This window comes from Ambystoma mexicanum, chromosome 2q, assembly GCF_040938575.1.
Source record: "Ambystoma mexicanum isolate Mex_15411 chromosome 2q, UKY_AmexF1_1, whole genome shotgun sequence".
NCBI lineage: Eukaryota > Metazoa > Chordata > Amphibia > Caudata > Ambystomatidae > Ambystoma > Ambystoma mexicanum.
The window spans coordinates 1,239,376,580-1,239,400,555 of record NC_090924.1 but is presented as its reverse complement, the minus strand read 5'-3'; the positions used below and the strand labels follow the sequence as shown (position 1 = coordinate 1,239,400,555).

The 23,976-nt window shown below is 44.4% G+C and overlaps 1 protein-coding gene across 3 annotated transcripts in view; it reads left to right on the top strand.

Annotated features, from left to right (window-relative positions):
• The window catches only part of PHF14 (PHD finger protein 14), a 2,413,061-nt gene that overhangs the window by 205,642 nt on the left and 2,183,443 nt on the right, over window positions 1–23,976 (top strand). For all 3 annotated transcript variants that reach the window (XM_069648631.1, XM_069648632.1, XM_069648633.1), the window contains exon 4: window positions 14,774–14,918. In XM_069648631.1, the coding sequence (XP_069504732.1) occupies window positions 14,774–14,918 (145 nt within the window). The remainder of the gene's footprint in view (window positions 1–14,773; window positions 14,919–23,976) is intronic.

Genomic DNA, 23,976 nt, shown 5'->3' with positions numbered 1-23,976 from the left:
TTACGCAGCCTCACCTTCACTGGTATGAAAGAATTCCTGGCGTGTTGTACTACAGGGGTGTAATCAGGATGCATGACGATTGTCGAGTCTTGCCTTCTAATTTGTCTGCCTTCTCCGGAATATCACAATATTGTTTCTCTGTCGCAAAAATGTAGAATTTTGGCAATAATTGGACGCGGGTGCGAGCCCGCTGGAGGGATCTGTGGGCACGTTCTACTGACAACCCTTGCGAGAGTTTTCCTGCCCCAATTTCTTGTTGTAGCATTGTCTCTATAAATTCTGTAGGGTCCGGGCCTTCCATATCTTCAGGAACACCTAAAATCCTGCTGTTTCGCCTTGGCGACCTTCTGCGTCCTCGGATCGTGTTTCTAATCTTGCCACTTTTTGTTCCAGGTCTTGGACTCGCTTCTTCAGATCTGTGGTGCTTTCAACATTGACCTGTAGAGTGGCTTCGTTGGCATTCACTCTTTCGTTCAGGTTGCGTTCGTCTTGATGCATAAGCTGCATGTCGGCTTTCATTTCATCAATCTTGTTTTCAATGAAGGTGCGGAACGCTGCAATGGCCTGGAGAACTTGTGTATCGTTAGTCACTGTTGCCGTGTGCGATGGTTCATCAGCGGTTATGGGTTCAGGCTGTGGCAATTGTTTGGGCCTGACCGTCGTATAAGAGTCCATTGTTGTGGATTTCGATCCATTTCTAGGTGGAGACATCGTTTCCCTCGGGGCCGCTGTGTCGGCCTCTCTATTCAGTGGATGCTTATGTAAATGCTGGATTACAGTGATGCACTAGAGATGGAACCCTTCCCCGTTGCGCTTTCTGGTCGCGTTGGGTTAGGTTCAGCTGTTCAGAATACTGCTAGAAGTTGCCGAGGGGGTATTCCTGGTAGTGTTGGGTTGTGCTCTCAGCTGCGGCCTGGCTCCAGTGCGGCTGCAGCGGTGTGTTGTCTCCCACGTTCAACCAGGCCAGAGGGATCTCAAACCAAGAGTATGTGCGTTAGAAGTTCTCCTCCGCGGTTGGGTGTGAGGGGGACCACAGGTCACCTGCAATTGTGTGCAGTTTCTCAGTTTGTGGTTAAGTAGAGCTCCATCAAGGGCCGCAGCCCGCCTAGCGTGTTAGCGAGCTGTGTCGAGGTGTTTACTTTGTGGGCTGAGGCCATGGATTTCTAGAGGTTGCCCTAGCAGTTAGTTCAAGTCCCTGTGCTCACATCTCATGCTGGTTAAGTCGGCGCACTCCTGTATAGTCCCACTCTTTCTCCCTGTATCTCCATGGCAGCAGGTGGGGGAGGATGTAAGGCAGCCAGCCACGATTCTTGGTGTTGGGGTCCAGCTCCAGGCCGCACGTGCGTCTCTGCGATCCCGTTGTGCGGGGCCGCTCCTTCGTGCTTCCGGACTTTCGCAGGGAGCTGATGTCTGTTCCTTCGCTCTCCGTCACCAGTTGCAGTCGGAGGGGGGCCCAGTGTCTGTCTGGTCGGCGGCAGAGGGAGGCCCACACCTCCAGCTCCTTCGATATAGCCTGCACGGGTTCCTCCTCCCTCCCAGTCGACAGCAGCAGACGATCTGCAGGTCCCAACTCTGCGAAGTCCGGTAGTGACTCCTCCAATCCTTGTGGGACCGAGGTCAGATTAGGAGCCGGGAACTAGATCTTCGCTACGCAGGGAGGGGAAGGCAGTCTCCTCCGGTCTCGACGTAGCTTCGTCGCTCACTCGGCGGCACTCAAAGTCGTAGCGGTCGCCGCAGTCTAGGATTTGCAGGGGCTCCTTGTGTTCGGCTCGTTCGAGGTGATGCCGACTCCGATTTTGCTCGGGAGTCAGGTCGCTGCAGTGGGGAGAGGTTCCCCTATCAATATGTCTGCCATTTTGCGAATTTCATGGGTATATGAGCCCGTTGCAGTCGGCCAAAGGATCGCGGGCAGGAGCTTCGCGGATGCACGTCTTTACGGCCTATGCGCTGGCCACGCACGCTCCCCCCCCACTAGTCCTATTCCTATAAGTCACGTCCTGCCAAGTTTCAGCCTCTCATCAATGGCAATTCTTTGCTGGAAAGGATCACACTCTGCTCCTGTACCCAACTGGAAACTTCCTTGAACCCGCAGCTACTGGGCATCTTCTACTGGACCTAACGGCTGAAAAATAATCCTCCAGGCCCTCCTACCCCCCACCCCCAAACCACTCAACCCAATTTGACCTCCCAAGTCCTTTGTAAAATTGGAGTAAGGGCAGTGAGAAGTCGCAATACTTACCGGTGCCTCCATCTCCTCAATTATAAAGTTTGTGAAGAACCTTGATTTATATTCCACTCAATTGGTTTTCAAATTTTGTATGAAAAAGCTGTTTTAGAAGCTCGGAAACTTACTTTACTTAACTGTAAATCCCTTTGAAAGACTTCTGGAACAATGTTCACAGTCACAGGAGCATTTCCTAACTTTGTCCCATCTTCTAAAGGTACTTTGAACTTTTGGGCACAAGGCCCCATTCAACTTAGGGTCGGACTCCTAAAGTTAGGGCTTCTATTCCTGTGGACTGGTGTGACAAATCTACTGTAGAACACTCAATGAATATACAATTGGGCTCTGGCTCTGTTAAGCAGTGCAGCAAAAATAGTTAATTATGTCTTTCAGCTGAAGGGAATAATTGACAACTTTAATAACCAATCACTGGCAGAGATTCAAGTGTTTACAATTCTTTGTTGTTCCTGTCATTTCTAGGAGACGGAGGGGCTGGAGATTGAGAATGACAGTTATGGGCGAGTTTACTGAAAGCTCCTGTTGAAGCGGAAGTTGAACTAATTTATAAGAAGTAAAGTTGCGCCGTTGCACCTATCCCAGGTTATTTTACTGTTATTTTGGAGCGATCGACACAATCGCTGTTTAATCCGAGTTTGCTGAGGACATTGCCATGTAATCAGCGTGACGCCGTGAGAGGTGGGGGAGAGATAAACCGTTACGTTATTCCGTATTGGAAGAGACTGAGAAGCGACCCCACTGTTTGAGTCCAGGGCATCGGAAAACCCTCCCGAAACGCTAGATACGAAGATCGTTGCAACGGAAGCAGAGACGGGAGTGCAGCGTAAGGTTGAGAACTCGCCGTTCCGACAAGCTGAGGTGAAGGGCGGAGTTCACTGGGAGCCGCTGAGTTACAAATAACAGCTGAACTGAGGGGCAGAGTTCACTCTGAGCTGCCGAGTTACAAATAACAGCTGAGGTGAGGGGCGGAGTTTACTCGGAGCCGCCAAGTTAAGTTATGTTGTGTTATTTTGCATTTACATAGCGCCTTATATACCATTGGTATGGTCTGAAGGCGCTGGTAGGTTGAACACCCTTGGGAACCGAAGTTCAGGTCAGTAGAGAGAGTCAAGGTGCCTGTGAGCACCGGGTATGTGTGCAGCTGGTGCGGTATTCATGTAATAGCTGCTTTTTAGCGGTAGGTGTGGTGGTTGAGAGATCAGTAGTATCTGTTCTTTCTGGCAGGATTTATCCAGACCGAAAGTGGCTGCGTCAGGCCTGAGGAGAACGCCTGGCTGGGGGGTGTGTAACCAGCAGTGTTTACTTAGAATGTTGTGGAGAGAGCGGCGGGTGTTGGTATGAGAATAGTTATACCGAATGGTGTCATAGTATCTCTGTGTTCTAGTTGAGTGGTGGTGTAGAGAAGAGAGTAAGCGTGGTGGTGAGATATGATGGGTTATATGCTCTTTCAAACATTCCCTGCATTCCAAACCATACTATGTACGTCACGCCTCATGCATTCATCTGTTTTGCTCACTCACCCGCTCTATGCACTCGTCCGTTTTATGCCCTCACCCTCTCTGCGCCCTCACCCTCTCTGCGCCCTCACCCTCTCTGCGCCCTCACCCTCTCTGCGCCCTCACCCTCTCTGCGCCCTCACCCTCTCTGCGCCCTCACCCCTTTCACGCGTTCATCCCTTTCACGCGTTCATCCCTTTCACGCGTTCATCCCTTTCACGCGTTCATCCCTTTCACGCGTTCATCCCTTTCACACAGAGAGGCTATTGGGCACGCTTCTAAATTCAGCTTTCAATGAGGAGCTATTGGGGACACTTCAAATTCAACTTTCCATAAATGGCTATTGGGCGCACTTCTAAATTCACAGAGAGGCTATTGGGCAGAACTTCTAAGTGCTATTGGGTACACTTCTAAATGCACTTGGGCACATTTCTAAATGCAACTTTCTTCAGAGAGGCTATTGGTCACAACTTCTAAATGCAATTGGGGACACTTCTAAATTCAACTTTCCTCAGAGAGACTATTGGGCACAACTTCTAAATGCAGTTGGGTACTCTTCTAAATGCAATTGGGCACACTTCTAACTGCAGCTTTTCTTGGAGAGGCTGTTGGGCACAACTTCTAAATGTGGTTGGGTACACTTCTAAATGCAATTGGGCACACTTCTAAATGCAATTGGGCACACTTCTGAATGCAACTTTTCTCAGAGAGACTATTGGGCACAACTTCTGAATGCAATTGGGGATATTTCTAAATTCAGCTTTTCTCAGAGAGACTATTGGGCACAACTTCTAAATGCAACTTTTCTCAGAGGCTGTTGGGCACAACTTCTAAATGCAACTTTCCTCAGAGAGGCTGTTGGGCACAACTTCTAAATGCAAGTTTCCTTAGAGAGACTGTTGGGCACAAACTTCTAAATGCAACTTTTCTCAGAGAGGCTATTGGGCACAACTTCTAAATGCAACTTTTCACAGAGAGGCTATTGGGCACAACTTCTAAATGTGATTGGGTAAACTTCTAAATGCAATTGGGCACACTTCTAAATGCAACTTTTCTTGGAGAGACTATTGGGCGCAACTTCTAAATGCAACTTTTCTCAGAGAGGCTATTGGGCACAACTTGTAAATGCAACTTTTCTCAGAGAGGCTATTGGGCACAACTTCTAAATGCAACTTTCTCAGAGAGGCTATTGGGCACAGCTTCTAAATGCAACTTTTCTCTGAGAGGCTATTGGGCACAACTTCTAAATGCAATTGGGTACACTTCTAAATGCAACTTTTCTCAGAGAGACTATGGGGCACAACTTCTAAATGCAATTGGGGACACTTCAAAATTCAACTTTTCTCAGAGAGGCCATTGGGCACAACTTCTAAATGCAACTTTTCTCAGAGAGGCTGTTGGGCACAACTTCTAAATGCAACTTTCCTCAGAGAGGCTGTTGGGCACAACTTCTAAATGCAAGTTTCCTTAGAGAGACTGTTGGGCACAACTTCTAAATGCAATTGGGTACACTTCTAAATGCAACTTTTCTCAGAGAGGCTGTTGGGCACAACTTCTAAATGCAACTTTCCTTAGAGAGACTGTTGGGCACAAACTTCTAAATGCAACTTTTCTCAGAGAGGCTATTGGGCACAACTTCTAAATGCAACTTTTCTCAGAGAGGCTATTGGGCACAACTTCTAAATGCGATTGGGTACACTTCTAAATGCAATTGGGCACACTTCTGAATGCAACTTTTCTCAGAGAGACTATTGGGCACAACTTCTGAATGCAATTGGGGATATTTCTAAATTCAGCTTTTCTCAGAGTGACTATTGGGCACAACTTCTAAATGCAACTTTTCTCAGAGAGGCTATTGGGCACAATTTCTAAATGCAACTTTTCTCAGAGGCTGTTGGGCACAACTTCCAAATGCAACTTTCCTCAGAGAGGCTGTTGGGCACAACTTCTAAATGCAAGTTTCCTTAGAGAGACTGTTGGGCACAAACTTCTAAATGCAACTTTTCTCAGAGAGGCTATTGGGCACAACTTCTAAATGCAACTTTTCTCAGAGGCTGTTGGGCACAACTTCCAAATGCAACTTTCCTCAGAGAGGCTGTTGGGCACAACTTCTAAATGCAAGTTTCCTTAGAGAGACTGTTGGGCACAAACTTCTAAATGCAACTTTTCTCAGAGAGGCTATTGGGCACAACTTCTAAATGCAACTTTTCACAGAGAGGCTATTGGGCACAACTTCTAAATGTGATTGGGTAAACTTCTAAATGCAATTGGGCACACTTCTAAATGCAACTTTTATCAGAGGGGCTATTGGTCACAACTTCTAAATGCAATTGGGTACACTTCTAAATGCAATTGGGGACACTTCTAGATTCAACTTTTCTCAGAGAGACTATTGGGCACAACTTCTAAATGCAGTTGGGTACTCTTCTAAATGCAATTGGGCACACTTCTAACTGCAGCTTTTCTTGGAGAGGCTGTTGGGCACAACTTCTAAATGTGGTTGGGTACACTTCTAAATGCAATTGGGCACACTTCTAAATGCAATTGGGCACACTTCTGAATGCAACTTTTCTCAGAGAGACTATTGGGCACAACTTCTGAATGCAATTGGGGATATTTCTAAATTCAGCTTTTCTCAGAGAGACTATTGGGCACAACTTCTAAATGCAACTTTTCTCAGAGGCTGTTGGGCACAACTTCTAAATGCAACTTTCCTCAGAGAGGCTGTTGGGCACAACTTCTAAATGCAAGTTTCCTTAGAGAGACTGTTGGGCACAAACTTCTAAATGCAACTTTTCTCAGAGAGGCTATTGGGCACAACTTCTAAATGCAACTTTTCACAGAGAGGCTATTGGGCACAACTTCTAAATGTGATTGGGTAAACTTCTAAATGCAATTGGGCACACTTCTAAATGCAACTTTTCTTGGAGAGACTATTGGGCGCAACTTCTAAATGCAACTTTTCTCAGAGAGGCTATTGGGCACAACTTGTAAATGCAACTTTTCTCAGAGAGGCTATTGGGCACAACTTCTAAATGCAACTTTCTCAGAGAGGCTATTGGGCACAGCTTCTAAATGCAACTTTTCTCTGAGAGGCTATTGGGCACAACTTCTAAATGCAATTGGGTACACTTCTAAATGCAACTTTTCTCAGAGAGACTATGGGGCACAACTTCTAAATGCAATTGGGGACACTTCAAAATTCAACTTTTCTCAGAGAGGCCATTGGGCACAACTTCTAAATGCAACTTTTCTCAGAGAGGCTGTTGGGCACAACTTCTAAATGCAACTTTCCTCAGAGAGGCTGTTGGGCACAACTTCTAAATGCAAGTTTCCTTAGAGAGACTGTTGGGCACAACTTCTAAATGCAATTGGGTACACTTCTAAATGCAACTTTTCTCAGAGAGGCTGTTGGGCACAACTTCTAAATGCAACTTTCCTTAGAGAGACTGTTGGGCACAAACTTCTAAATGCAACTTTTCTCAGAGAGGCTATTGGGCACAACTTCTAAATGCAACTTTTCTCAGAGAGGCTATTGGGCACAACTTCTAAATGCGATTGGGTACACTTCTAAATGCAATTGGGCACACTTCTGAATGCAACTTTTCTCAGAGAGACTATTGGGCACAACTTCTGAATGCAATTGGGGATATTTCTAAATTCAGCTTTTCTCAGAGAGACTATTGGGCACAACTTCTAAATGCAACTTTTCTCAGAGAGGCTATTGGGCACAATTTCTAAATGCAACTTTTCTCAGAGGCTGTTGGGCACAACTTCCAAATGCAACTTTCCTCAGAGAGGCTGTTGGGCACAACTTCTAAATGCAAGTTTCCTTAGAGAGACTGTTGGGCACAAACTTCTAAATGCAACTTTTCTCAGAGAGGCTATTGGGCACAACTTCTAAATGCAACTTTTCTCAGAGGCTGTTGGGCACAACTTCCAAATGCAACTTTCCTCAGAGAGGCTGTTGGGCACAACTTCTAAATGCAAGTTTCCTTAGAGAGACTGTTGGGCACAAACTTCTAAATGCAACTTTTCTCAGAGAGGCTATTGGGCACAACTTCTAAATGCAACTTTTCACAGAGAGGCTATTGGGCACAACTTCTAAATGTGATTGGGTAAACTTCTAAATGCAATTGGGCACACTTCTAAATGCAACTTTTATCAGAGGGGCTATTGGTCACAACTTCTAAATGCAATTGGGTACACTTCTAAATGCAATTGGGGACACTTCTAGATTCAACTTTTCTCAGAGAGACTATTGGGCACAACTTCTAAATGCAAATGGGGACATTTCTAAATTCAACTTTTCTTGGAGAGACTATTGGGCGCAACTTCTAAATGCAACTTTTCTCAGAGAGGCTATTGGGCACAACTTGTAAATGCAACTTTTCTCAGAGAGGCTATTGGGCACAACTTCTAAATGCAACTTTCTCAGAGAGGCTATTGGGCACAGCTTCTAAATGCAACTTTTCTCTGAGAGGCTATTGGGCACAACTTCTAAATGCAATTGGGTACACTTCTAAATGCAACTTTTCTCAGAGAGACTATGGGGCACAACTTCTAAATGCAATTGGGGACACTTCAAAATTCAACTTTTCTCAGAGAGGCCATTGGGCACAACTTCTAAATGCAACTTTTCTCAGAGAGGCTATTTGGCACAACTTCTAAATGCAATTGGGTACACTTCTAAATGCAACTTTTCTCAGAGAGGCTGTTGGGCACAACTTCTAAATGCAACTTTCCTCAGAGAGGCTGTTGGGCACAACTTCTAAATGCAACTTTCTCAGAGAGGCTATTGGGCACAGCTTCTAAATGCAACTTTTCTCTGAGAGGCTATTGGGCACAACTTCTAAATGCAATTGGGTACACTTCTAAATGCAACTTTTCTCAGAGAGGCCATTGGGCACAACTTCTAAATGCAACTTTGTCAGAGAGGCTATTGGTCACAACTTCTAAATGCAATTGGGGACACTTCTAAATTCAACTTTTCTCAGAGAGACTATTGGGCACAACTTCTGAATGCCACTTTTCTCAGAGAGGCTATTGGGCACAACTTCTGAATGCCACTTTTCTCAGAGAGGCTATTGGGCACAACTTCTAAATGCTTTCACAGAGAAGCTATTGGGAACAATTCTAAATGCAACTTTCGCGCAGAGGCTATTGGGCACACTTCTAAATTCGCATAGAGGCTATTGGGAACAATTCTAAATGTTGAAGTGTTGAAGGTAGAGTGGTAGGGTAGTATGGCGAGAAGTAATTGCTTCTGTCCCTGCCCTTGCCACAGTTACTTGTTGGCGGCTTCTTGCTTCTCCTGCGGATACCTGCAGATACGCCCTGGATCTGTCTTGTTGGAGCCGTCCTTTGCCTCTGGGTGCTTAGCCGGTGGGGGCTGCCGGGCAGAGGGCTGCCCTAGGAGGGTCCCTGATGGCTTGGGAACACGAACCAAGTAACCAATCAGGGCGGGGCGGGAGGGAGGAAAGGCACCAGGAAATGGGTAATGCGATGGTTGTGAGGGGAATCGGGCTACGTGGGTGCGGGGAGGGTGTTCAAAATACAGAAAAGTTACACAAAAGGCCCTCAGAGCGGCACAAAGGATTCACACTCGCCAGTTCAGGCGCATGGGTCAAAGGCGCCTCAGCAACAACTGTGGGTCGCTAGACCCAGGGAACACGATCCAAGTAAGCAATCAGGGCAGGTGGGCGGGTCGGGAGGCGGGAGGAAGAAAGGCACCAGGAAATGGGTAATGCGAGGGTTGGGAGGGGAATCGGGCTACGTGGGTGCGGGGAGGGTGTTCAAAATACAGAAAAGTTCCATAAAAGGCTCTCGGAGCGGCACAAAGGAAAGTGAGCAGAAGCTGGAGGGCAGAAACCCCAGCGTTCATCGAGCGTATGAACAACTGAATGGAGGTCTAATGAAAGGAAACGCTGCGAGCAAAGTTGGAGGGTGAACAATAACCTAAACAAAGGTACATGAGAGAGAGAGAGAGAGAGATTCAAAGTTAGTGTTTAAACAATATACAAGGAACACATTAATTTAGAAAGAAAAGGAAAATATTACAAACTGTTGTTAAAAGTTAATGACTAAAGAAATTATTAAACAACGTGCTAAATATAGAAGAGCTAGACGTTCAGAATGAGAATAAAGCACAAGTACTAGAGGTTAGAAACAAAGACTGTATAATCCCAGGAGTTGAAAACGGAAATAAAGTGTAATAATAAGAAAAGTCAAAGGAACTTGAGGAGATCCGAGCTAGCAGAAACTACAAGAAAGACTGAGAAAGTGAGAAAAGAAAACTACTTAGAGACTTACCTGAAGGAACCAAGTGCGCTGCATGAAGCTGTTTCAAGTTGAGGTCATCGACAAAGTTGAAAACTTATCCTTTTTCCTAAAAAGCAAAGAAAGTTAAATTGAATAAAAGTTGTTTCTGAAACAGAATACACCTACTTTCAGTCTCAGCATACTTATTTCATAGCATACAGAGAATACACGTTTACAAATTTGGTGTCAGAAGTGGGATCGAGATAGAACTTAACTTTGTCCCATCTTCTAAAGGTACTTTGTGAACTTTTGGGCACAAGGCCCCATTCCACTTAGGGTCGGACTCCTAAAGTTAGGGCTTCTATTCCTGTGGACTGTTATAAAATTGTTTAACTACTTACCTTTCCTTTCAGGTGTAATGGTGAATTGTATGCATTGCATTAACCAACTGTGACTGTATATATTGTAATATTACCTGCTTTTTTATTCATTTTTATAGTGTATTTTTGGGCCTATAATATATGAAGCATTTGTGTACTTGTCTGTGTAAGTAGAGCCATTGTGTAGCTCCAATTGTGGACTCATTGTGGACCCCTGACCCCACTCACCTCTCCTGTGAATTAGCCTTGACCACTCTTCACGCTTACCTTAATTGGTTTGGCTAAAGTAGAGTTCTCCTGTTCACTAGAACTAGGGTGGCTCCCTCAAATCTGTCGACCAGGCCATATTTTAGAAATCCATCTTAACAGTATGGTATTGCAGATTTCTTGTTTCTTTGTTTTCTTGTTTTGCTATAAAACTCAAAGATATTTAAAAAATAACATAACAGGAGGTCTTATATGCTATCAATACCCTTTAAAATAACAAAGTCACATGCCCAGATAGCCTTACAGGTCTGTTCTATAAAACTTTCAGGGGAGAATTGACAGTCCCTTGGAGTCATCCATTAGAGTCCCTTTTAGATGGATAATGTTCAAATTCCATAAAATAATCTACTCTTAGATAGAAAGAATTGTGAGATAGCATGTCCACTCTTAGATGGAATTGTGAATATTGGCCTGCGTCGCACCTAGATGGAACTGTGAATATTGGGCTGCGTTGCATCTGGATGGAACTGTGAATGTTGGCATGTCCACTCTTGGATGGAATTGTGAATGTTGGCCTGCGTCGCATCTAGATGGAACTGTGAATATTGGCCTGCGTCGCATCTAGATGGAATTGTGAATGTTAGCATGTGAAAGTTGCATTTAGAAAGTGCGCCCTACAGCCTCTCTGTGAATTTAAAAGTGTGCCCAATAGCCTTTCTGGAAAATTGAATCTAGAAGTGTTCCCAATAGCCTTTCTGGAAAATTGATTTTACAAGTGCGCCCAGTAGCCTCTTTGTGGAAAATTGTATTTAGAAGTGTGCCCAATAGCCACGCTGTGAAAGTTGCATTTAGAAGTGTTCTCAATAGCATCTGTGAAAGCTGATTATAGAAGTCTATCCAATAGATACTCTGGAAAGTTGCATTTAGAAGTGTGCCCAATATCCTCCCTAGAAAAGTGAATTTAGAAGTGTGCTCAATAGCCTCTTTGTGGAAAATTGTATTTAGAAGTTCGCCCAGTAGCCTCTCTGTGGAAAATTGTATTTAGAAGTTCGCCCTGTACCCTCTCTGGGAAAGTTGCATTTAGAAGTGTGCTCATTGATAGAGCATAGAACCCATCATATCACACCACCACGCTTTCTCTGTCCTTTACATCACCACTCAAACTAGAACACAGAGATACTATGACACCATTCGGTATAACTGTTCTCATACCAACATCCGCCGCTTACTCCACATCATTCTATGTAAACACTGCTGGTTTCACACCCCCAGCCAGGCGTTTTCCTCAGGCCTAACGCAGCCACATCCGTTCCGGATAAATCCTGCCAGAACGCACACATTCTCCTGATCTCTCAACCACCACACTTACCGCTAAGAAGCAGCTATTACAAGAGTACCGCACGAGCTGCACACATAACCGGTGCTCACACGCACCTTTGACTCTCCCTACTGATCTGAACTTCGGTTCCCAAGGGCGTTCAAACTACCAATGGTATATAAGGCGCTATATAAGTGCAAAATAACATAACATAACATATTGCAAGTGTCCTCCCAAAACCAGGAAAAGACCCGGAAAGTTGCTGTTCTTATATACCCACCGCTTTACGGAGTGTAGGCATTAACAGTTTCAATAAGATTTTGTCAACCAGGTTTAAGGAAATCCTTTCTGATATCAACCATAAGCACCAGTCAGAATTTGTAAAGGGCCGCCAGACTTATGGAAGATTGTGCAGTTAATCGACAAAACTACAATGTACCCAGGGATCCCATCCACCCTGTTAGTATTAGATCTGGAAAATGTATTTTATACGTGGACTGGGCATTCATGAGGTTAAAATATTGGAGAAATTCGGTTTTGGAGAACTGTTGAAAACTTGGATGTCTACTTGCTGCAAAAATGCCCCAAACAAGGATTAGAATAAATGGAGAAAACATCAAAACCGGTTGAGATGAGGGGTTAGGCAGGGATGCAAATTTCATAGCAGAAAGAGTCAAATCACTCTCTTCCATTGCCCTCTATAGAACAAACTACCAGAATAGATCTCGCAAGAACCAAAATGCATCACCTTCAAAAAAACTGTCCAAAGACTGGTCCACTGCCAACCATCCATCACAATTACAACACACCACCTACTTCAACCTTCATAAGCCAAAAACTTCATACACATGACTCCTATCCCACCTTTATTCGGCCCGACCCCTTTTCAACTATATAAACACTAAGATGCCCCTCCCTATTACCCCTCCTCCCACCTTTGCTAGCACACCCTTTCTCACACTCATCCCATCTCCCTTTTTCCATAATCACTCACCTGTTATGCACTCTGAGCCAAAAGCACGTTTACATCTTCAGTAAACCATACTCCCTTCTCTGCTCCTCTCCCTGGCCACCTACTCCCCTCCCCAAACCCCGCCTCTACCTCCTTAGCAATTCTGGAATGTTTGTATATTGTTGTACTTCTGTGTTGACTATTGTATTTGATTGCTTCATGTGTAATTAACTGTACTATTACACTCCCTCCTCCTGAAGTCTGACTTATTACTCAGTCTAGGTGTAGGTTACTGATAGTATTTGGCTAGACCTTCCTGTTTCTTGCCCTGTTAACTAGCTAGGGGGCCTATCCGAGCCCTCCTACAGGTCTGGTTCTGGACACTCATATTTGCAGTGGCATAAACTTTGAACCCTATTAGGCATGGACAACTTAACGCAGACGTTCACCAACGTAAGTCTACATTTTTGTCTTAATAGCAGCCTTTGCTAACTTAGCTGCATACCACATAGAAGTGTTATGTCTGGTGTGCTTGAGCATTCTGCATTTACTGGACCGGTTTATCTGTTGGGGTTGAATGGTCAATAGCCCCAGGGAAATGTTCTCTTTTCCTCAAGGAACTCCCCTTCTGAAACGTCTTGTTAAAGGCAGCTTGTATTGATTTTTCTGAATGCCTCTATCTCTTCTACTTGTTCATTCATCTGTCACATGAATGGGAAAACTTGCTAAACCACTCACCACCTAGAGGTTTTGGTTGGTAGGACGGATAATGGGGGAGAAAAGGAGCTTTTTTGGTTGGCAATGGAATGTTGTTTTTGTATAATTTGAATATGAAGGTTTCTACAAAAGATGTTATTCGATTATCGATGGGGTTAAACTCTTAACCGTAAATTTTGATTGACATATCCTGAAAAACATAAGTTATTTACAAATGGGCGTTACATGTGATACATTCAGAATTTCTCACTCAACTTACAAATGTCACACGTTCAAGCTGTTAGTGCCTCTCTAACAGTAAACATCATTATCTTAAACCAGGACATAGATAAGCATTTCATGGACTGATAAATCAGACCACTACAAACTAATCTGAAAGCAAATTATTTGTACCAGGTTTAGTGAACAGACCGAGGGAAAATCTGGGAATGTCTTTAAAGGTGAACACAGACAAACATGTTTTCGATAACTTGCCAAGTAAAAAGTAAAAGGCAATTGACGAGAAAGCTGGGCAAAATTCTTCTCTGGAAGACATATGAATTCAGCATTTGAGAGCCATTAGTATGTTAATAAACCCTTTCTGGCTATGCAGAGTACTACAAAATCCATTTAATTGAAGTGATTTAATGGATAAATCAAGTTCTGTTTGAGAAATGCATACTTTTAGGCTTTAGTTATTTAACTTTGCTCTGCATTGTGGGTAGTGCCCACTGATGACAAAATGGGTCTCAGAATGTAAATGGCCTCAGGCTTACATATGTCTGTTTTGTTTTTTAAAAAAAAGCTTTTCACGTTGCATAGTAGAATCGTGCTGGTTTGCAACTTATGTCTTGTTGCTCTTCATCCACAAATTGGCTTTGAACAGAACTATCCACTACAAGCAAATGTGTCTGTCCTGAGCAAACACCTTATAGTTGAATGTTTAGTTGGGGGGGGGGGGCACTTAGGAAGTAAGGGATCGTACAGGAAATAAGGCAGATGAGATGTACCTCAGTACCACTCCTACATTTGATGTGCCTAATATCGTTTCATTTTGGGAAATGCATTTATACATGGATTTCATATTCACAGCCGATTTGCCAATGTCTTGTTATTTTGTGCACAGGTGGGAGGCATGTCGATGCTGCTCCGATGTTAAGGTCATGCAAATTGAAGACCACATTTTCTTAGGCAGTTCTAAAAAGTATATTTCACTTTTAGGATTCCTTGATCCACGAAAAAACTGGAAAATGGAACTCCCAGAAAATGGACCACATTCTCATCTGCTGTGTGTGTCTTGGGGATAACAGTGAGGACGCTGATGAAATAATCCAGTGTGACAATTGTGGAATAACTGTCCACGAAGGTGATAACCAGTGAATTTTACCTTTCAAAATGTTTTGCAAAACTATGACTGTTGGATTTGAGTCTGCTCTTGTAGGATGTTTATCCATTGTTGACCTGCAATTGCCGCCCACATATGGTCTTCAAATTATCCCTGATTTTTCAAAATGGCTTCATACTCTTCCCAAATTTGACACTCATTTTTTTTTAAAACTCTTAGGAATTGTTTACTTCAACCTTTAATGCCCTTCCTATAGCGTAGCGTCTGGTGTCAGCTTATTTTTCAATGTTTGTGCTTCCACTGCTTTCTTGCTTTGACACAAATACTCTTGCAAGTATCCTATTTGGCAGCTCCTTTGTATATAACTTACCATTTCCATGTATGAGGGCTGTCCCAATTTTTCTAACGCAATTTTATATCCATTTCTCTATTTTCAGAATACAGTATTGGCCCAGTTGTTAGTACTGGCATGTGAAGAATGCAAAGTAGCACACCATATACTGATCTGCATATAGTAGTGAAGTGTGCCTGCCAAGTGTCTTTGTTCTATTATAGTCTTTGCACTTCCTCTTCTAATTTTTTGAGAAATTGAATTTACAGTTTGTTTTTCAAAGATGTTTTTGATTATGAGTTTGATAAGCGGGACCATTTTGAACAGGGCTTCCCTTACGTTAGTGAAATGGGTACGTTTTACAAGCGCTCTGTCCTCTTGTCAGATTTAGTTATAACTGTCAACCAGTTAATAACGTAACTGCTTTCTCTTTCTCTCCTAATCTGTATTTCAAGTATTTCCTTCATCAATCAATGCCTTCTCCATTCATCACGAACAATACCAGTTTTGCAGTAGAAATTACCCAATAATGTCCATCAACCTGGACAAGCACCAAAAGAATCAGCATATTAGTTGTGTAGAGGGCAGTCCGGCCATGAAACCCGTACTTGGGCCAAGTAACCCTTTCCAGATCTGGGCTGTTGTGGCCCATTCTGCTAGTGAATACAGAACCAGGGTTACACACGTTGTGACCCAGGGCAGGGCCTATTTGGTAATTCAATAGCAAGATACACCCATTCACTCCAACCCGAGCTTTGTCTTTATGTAATCTTGATTATTTTAGAAAATCAAAAGTTAATTTTTACACATCACTGACATACCCACAGTCACTTAACGACTGCCTTGATTTATACTTCTTTGCTACTTAATTACCATCATATCGGTGAATACATAGCCCATCCCAGCTTTGAACATAATAATTAACCATATTGCTAATCAAGCATTGAACATGTGACCCACTACAGTGAATCAGTCCTTTTTGGCATTTAGTGAAGATCTTTTATGGCTCTGACCCACATTCTTTTTGACTGGAGTATCAGGGTGTGTTGTCTTGTGCAGATTTACTGCACCTTCTTGTAGAGCTATGTATTCCATAATGACACAGAGGGGGAGACCTTTTGTACTGCCTACAATCTCAGATGGTTGTGGTCACAGCAAGAACGAAAATGTCAAAGGTACGCCCTCTCTTTTTCACCACCCCACTTTGCTGATATGCACTCGGGCATCATTGAGCCATGGCTTTTCCCCTGAGATGAACGAAATAAAGATTTTTAATTAGGAGTTCAAAGCAGCTTCTGGGTATCCAACATAACACAGTAAGCAGGAGTGTCATCTGGTAACAAGGAAATATATATGTTGCAATTCTTACTTGCACATGCGATGCAAGCTACAGCCGTTCATTATAAGACAAACTATTCTTGAAATGTTTTCCTGATGTGTCCTAATCCTCCTTTATTCAGATTGCAGGAAATGCAGTGTTTTTCACATGGGTTATATTTGTAAGGCACGATGTGCTTGGCTACATGTAGGAGCTAAATTGCTCCCAGCAATTTCGATACCTGCCCATCTCTCGGTCCCTCTGTGGGATTTACATTTTAAGGTCCCTTTTTCCCCTGCACCAAGTTCAACGATCATGAGTTGCCTAATCTCTAGGGTAAGCCTGTCCCTTATACGTTGCTGCAAGGCACTTAGCCATCCCATCATGAGAGTTTCACCTGAGATACTGCTCCAGCGGGTCTGTTCTTATTTCCGGGGCTTGTGCTGCGGTCTCCCAGGGAGCTACTGGGCTCTGACTCAAGACTCTTCACCTTCTGGTTAGAAGAGTCCCTTCTCCCCGAGGGCGCACAACGAAATTCGCAGCAATATCACAGATCTTCAGGATTTTTCCACCCAAATCTCTACTGCATGCACACCTTTTTCAAATGTATTTATTGGTGCTCTATAGGGTACCATCGGCGTTCTTAGTGCCAAAAAGCATCTGCGTTAAGGATGGACCCACACGTGGAGAGAAGTGGGTCCATAAAGGATGATTTTATGTAGTATTTGGACATGCATGGTTTTGGACAAATAACTAGAGGATTATCCATAACTAATAATCAAGTTCCTACAGCAAACAGTGTAAGCGATGGGGTAACACAGAGGGGCTTTCTTTAGGTGTTCCACATTACCCTAAGATTAAGAATATTTATCCCTCAAAGGACACACCTTAGTCTACAAAGAAATGTCAAACGTAGCGACCAGCAGAAGTTCCTATTCTTAACAAGTTCTTAGCCTTCTGGATACCCTAATTTACAACACAAATGTTCCAAGGAATGGCAATTCAAGAGTTCACAAATACTATTCTGAAATGTCTAGTGCTAGTCTAGCGCAAAAAAAAAGCAAATGCTGGAAATCTCTTCTGCTTATTTACAGTCTAGAACTTTCCTCTGTCTTCCTGCTTTCATGCAGTCGCTTCAGATCTCTGTGGTGTCGGGCTTCTTCAGGTTTCTTTTCTTAAGCTTCACCCGAGTCCCTCGACACTCCATCCTAGGTTTGTGGCAGATCTTTGGTTGCTCGAGATTTACTACATCCAGTTCAGGTCTTTCCCAGAGCTTATGTTTCTCAGCATCCAGTTCCGTATCAATGGGTATCCTCCTCCACGTGCAGGGTCCTTTTCATGCATACTATATTATGTTCCGTATGGCATGGGTCTCTTTTCTGGTAAATCTTAAGGAAGTATTTTGCTTTATCTTTCTTCTGGTCTCATGGATTGGCTTGGGGATCCTTTCCTGGGTGAGTTCCTACCTTCATTCCACCCTCTCTTTGGTCAGTCCTTTAGGTTCTCTTCCTTGAGGCCAGCTGTTCACCTAAGTGTGTATGAAGTCTTCCCAGGTAGTATTTTCCATGTGTATACAGGGTGTATACAGGGTTCTATGTGAATTCCACAGCTTTCTGACAATCTTCCCCCTATGCTGAGTAATCCCAGTCTAACTTGTACGCCTTTCAGGTCCACTTTTCTTTGTTTCAAAAACGTTTCAAATACGTCTATTTGGATCTTTATGCAGTGCCTAATGAAGCATTTTTTCTCACCTATTGGGACCATACCTTCATATAGCAATGCCATTGTCATCTTTGAATCCTGTCTGGGGGCATACTGGTGCTTGTGGCATTCTGTGGCGGAGCGAAAGCAGCCTTTCCCCTGCGGTTTCTTCATCCAATTGCAGGGTTCATGGTAGCTTCTCGCTTGAGGAGTCTGGGAATTTCTTTTTACTCATTGTGTGTGCTTCGTGCTCTGGTTTCTGAATGCTGTGCCACTCTGAAAAGGGTCGACTCACACAAGTTTTTTCCATAGATGTTTGTCGCATTCTGTGGTAGATGTATCGTGGGTACCAAAGAGCCATCAATCCCAATGCAACACAGGCAGAGCGCGAGTGAAGCGTTAGACAGAAGCTCATCCAGACTTTTAAACAACACTACGAAATACAGACGGCTGGAGTGCTGTACGTAAGAAGTTGTTCTTCAAAGAAGGGTGCTAGACACCACAGGAAAATGATTAAGAATTTACAATAAGTGGTATGGTTAACGCCGTGAAGAAGGAGATACGCTCCGAAATGCATTGGCATTAAAACAACCGTACACAAAATGAAACATGTCTGCTTCTTATTTAGCAAAACACCCAGCTGTTGATGCTCCTCAAATTCAGGATTATACTCTTGAAGTTTTTCTAAAGTGGCTCTAAATACGATTTTAGATATCCATGAGCAATGAACTCTAAGCTTATTAAACTTTAAAATAAACACTATCTGAACAGTGAGCTCCAGAAGAGCTCCAACGGAGAGCGCCGGATTTAGCTGGATGTGTTCATCCAACTTTTTCTCATAAAATACATTCTGGGTACCAAAGAGCCATCAATCCCACAGTTGTGTATGAGAGTTTTTAATAGGGGGTTTCTGGAGCCTCTCCAGAACGATCTTGTGGAGTGGGTTTTGGGAAGGTGTCTAAAATACCCCTTGGGATGTGAAACTGTGGGTTTGTGGGGGTGGCACTCCTTCCACTCCCTAGTAGGGCTTGACTAACCCAGTAGCTCGTGGCTCGCCAACCTCACATATCAAGATGGACAGTTCCTTTAACTCGCCACATGCCATGCTGTCTGTAGACCGAGATGATCTCAGCAGGTCAACATTTGCACCTTTTGTCTGTTGTTTCCTGGCTTCTCGAGTCGTTCCTGAGTAACTGTTGTAACCTCATCCAGCACCAGATTTACTGACCTCTGTCAGTTTTGAGCGGAGGTGGCAAGAACAAACAATCCTTAAACTGGATTTTGAATAAAAACTGATGTTTCAAGAGGGGAGCTGTTGCATGAATCTTCCAATAGTAAACATGCCTCAATCCCTATAAACCAAGGATCTCGTGGGCTTTGGTCTTGCTTCATTCTATGGGCTCTACACTGATTAAGGCTCCTCCTTTACTCTGCCTAGGTTACCCTTACTGTAGATACAGCCACAACAGCTTCCTACCCGTTAAAGGGGGCACTTGCTAATTCTAGATCACAAACTGCCCATGCCCTGGATATCGCAGACCTCCTCACCATACAAGATCTCGAACTACTCGCAGTATCGGAACCCTGGCTGCACACTAGCCATCCCACCCAACTACACTGTCAGGAAAGAAAGATCACACTCCAAAGGAGGAGGGCTACCCTTAATTGCCAAAGACTCCCTAGCCATTAGAGAGATCAACAAAGACACGCCGACCTCCAGTGAACTACTGTGCCTCAAAGTCACCTTCTCTCACACCTCAACACTAACCATCCACGTGGTATGCAGAGCACCCGGCCCAATCTCCACCTTTGAAGAAGACATCCTACAGGTCTTAGCTTCCAACTCCAAGCCCTCCTCGCAAATTCTTCTCCTGGGTGACCTGAACCTGGGATTGAAAGAGACTAACCACGGCCACACCCTTTCCCTCTCCAAAACACTAACTGCCATTGGTTTCTCCCAATGCATCCGCAGACCCACCCGCACCAGTGGGCTGATACTGGATTGTCAAAATGAACTTGCCCTATCACCATCTCCAATGAAACTTATCTGTGGTCATACCACAACGTGATAAGATTCACCCTTCCCATACAGAAGAAGCCCCCCCAATACGAGCGACCGCACGCTCCCCAGCCTCTTGCGCCACTCATAAAACATCACAGCAACAAATATTGTTCCATTACTCTCAGAAATCACCACCTACCCAGCAACCATGCTAGACAGCCCTGACTGAGATCTACAACTCAATCATGACAAAATCCATTAACACTAAGGCACCGCTCACACAGCGGAAAGCCAGACCCCTCTCGCAATGCAACTCCTGGTTCACTCTGGACCTTAAAGCCTTGCGCTTCAAAAAACTGAGAATCCAAAACCACTTGGAGGAACTCGCCCTCTGACTCGAATAAAAGTAACTTCCTATAAATAGCCAAAACCTACTAAAATGCCTTCCTCTTGGCCAAAAAAATCCACTTACAAAAGAATCGCCAACTCAGCTTGTGAGAACTCTTTACTATTCTACGCGAACTAGAAACGCTGACCATCCCCAAAGACAGCTGCAACAAAGACAAGGCATGGTGCGCCAATATTCAAAGCGCACTGCTTGACAAACTAGCCTCCCTCCAGAAAAAGATTCTACTAAAACAGAACTCACTTACCCTAGCTACCCCCTCTAAAACAGCGCCACTACTACCTGCTCCACTGGCATTCCGATTCAAGACACTCGTCACAAGAAAACCTGAGCATTATCCAAAGCCTGAAACCCACAAAATGCCAAGGAGACACCTGCCCAGCTACAGTGATTATGGACTGCGCCCTGGAGCTGGCTCCCTTTCAGTGCCCTGATTAATGCCTCCTTCAATACCTACAAAGTCCCTACCAACTTCAAGGATGCATGGGTCCTTCCCCCGGCAAAAAAAAGTCTTATTAGATCCCGACATCGCCACCAACTATCGCCCCATCACCAGGGTCCCATTCCTACTCAAAATACTGGACAGAGTAGCATAACTCCAGTCCTTCCTGGAAGCCAACTACCTCCTGGGTATAAGGCAATCAGGATTTAGACCAGGACACGGCACATAATCGACACTCCTGGATCTAAATAACCAGATGGATGAGGCCAAAGACTCTGGCAAGGTTTCCCTCCTACTCCTTTTAGAGCTGTCCGCAGGAGCCTTCAACCTGGTTGACTATCGCATCCTCTGCCAGCACCTTATGTCAGCTGTGCATTTTTCAGAACAAGTCACTATCTGGATCCCGTCCTTCCTGTCAAACAGATCTTTCAGAGTCTTCTCTGACCTAGCCGCTGCCCCACCCACCATGATCGCCTGCGGAGTGCCTCAAGGCTCCTGCATCTCACCTACACTGTATAATACATTCAGAAAACCCCTGTTCGACATTCCAGACAGTCTAGGAATCTCATGCACAAACTACGCGGACGATACACAAATACTTATACCCATCTCAGGCAACTGTGCTACTGACTCGACTGCCCTGAATTCCATCCATCATACGATACAAGCATGGATGGGCGCCACCATGCTATGCCAAAATGATGACAAAACTGATCTCCTGACAGGCTCACAGTCCACACTCTACAAACTTGACCTCAACTACAAAACATTCACTAGCGACGGAATTACCATACCAGTATCCAATGTCGTAAAAACCCTGGGCGTATACCTGAACACCACCCTGTCCCTAAATAGGCATGTCAGCACCATTGCCTCCTCAGTGGCATACACGACAAAACGTTTTCATGCTTGCCCTTTATTGCTCAGAGCACGCTTTCCCCGTACCCTTGCTCCAATTCCCCCAGAGCCCTCTCCCATGCCGCGCTCAGTTTCGTCAGGGGCTCAGACATGGTACTAGTGAGACACTTGTACGTAGCCGAGATCGGTCCCTTTTTCAACCTTTTGACCGCCACCCTTCTCAATAAGGGAGAATCCTGCAGCAGTTCTGCCTCAATCTGTAAGCGCGCTCCCAATGCATGCCACAGCTGCACATACCGGTAGTGCATACTGGGTGCCACCCTGTGACCCCTCCATAGGTCCTCGAATGATTTAATAGGCCCATCCAGAATCACATTGCCTACCAGCCTTACTCTCTACTCCCCACTCCATCTGCTCCTGTCCTGCACTCCTTCATTTCTTGGAGCAGCCGGTTTACCCAAATTGGTCGGTCCAGTGCCAGTTCACCCCACCCCCCCTCGTCTCCTACGTTGAATTTTGTAATGTGTATAGCACTACCCACATGGTCCCCAAGCCCCATATCAGACGCCTCAATCTTTTATTCACCCTGTTGATTTCACCTTTCGGTGCCTCATATGGTGAGGCCTGAAGTATATAGAGTAATCTTGGGACAGTAGCATCTTGAATAGCTCTACTGTGTTCAACAGAGAGCGGGAGATTCAGCCACCTCTCCACATCCTTCAGGAAGCCTTTCACCACTGGCTCCCTTGCCAAGCCAGAGGAAAACCCTGCTTGATCGAGTTACGACCACCCCAAGGTATGTGAACGGTTGCACAGACAGCTGGACCTCCCCCCATGGCTCATACCCTTCCCCTCCCCTTGAAGATAAAGTATGTTGACTTCCGCCCAATTAACATTTGTCCACTCATGGCCCCGAACCCTTGAATTAAATCTCCTGCCCCTGCCCTTGGCACTGTCACTTCGGGGTCGCTGACAGAAGTATATCAGCATAGAGTGAGATCCTGTCCTCCCGACCCTCCGTTCCCTCTATGCCCTTGAACACCCCATCAATTTTCACTGCCTCTGCCAACTGTTTCATTATCAGCGTGAACAAAAAGGAGGGAGGGGGCATCCCTGTCTTGTGCCCCGTCTTAGCGCAAAGGGGCCCGAAAGATGACTATTCACCCTTATCCTCGCCAGAGGGGAATCGTGCAGCAGCTTGTGTTTCAAACACATCTGATCATTATAAGTAGCAATATAAAATAGGGGCACTTTGCACACACAAATAGATGCAACCTGTCCTTTCTCTGTCCATTTTCTATCTGTATATGTGTTTGGTATAAAAGTCTAGGACGAAAGAAGCATTTTCTATCCAACTTGTGTATGGTCTCACTCACTGATCACACACACATAGTTGATGTACCTCCCTATATGTTGTTTTAACAAATGAATTTGCATGACAGGCTCTAAATGTTGGGTGCTTTACATTTATTCACAGTTTAATTCTGCATCTGCTTTTTGATAATTGAGTAAGCTTACATAACAGAGGCACAAGAGTATCAGTTGAGAGTAACATGAACATGATTAGAAAGCAATTGTATGTCATGGTTACCCTAGAATGAATTAACAAAATTATTTTTAATGAAAACATTGGGGAATTAATAGACCTACTCAAAACGTGTTTCAAAAGATGTTTGCACTATGAATGTTATGAAGACTATTTGACGAAAGTGGACATTAATTGCCACATAAGGTTAAATGAATAACACACAAATTGGTGTTTTTGAGTCCGATTATTAGGGCACTTTTTTATATAAACTTGTATTAGTCCGGTGACAGTATAGCCTCTTTGCTCTTCCCCCGCCCCTCCGGCGAGATGACCACGTTATACAGCCTCTGTGGGTTAAACAGCATCGCCCTACCCAGTATAACGCTGTTCTGGTCCCGGTGTACCAACTGCAGCCTGTTCGCTAATGCTTTTGCCAAAATGCTCAACTCCTCATTGAGCTGGGAAATTGGGCGATAGGAGTCTCATCATTCTT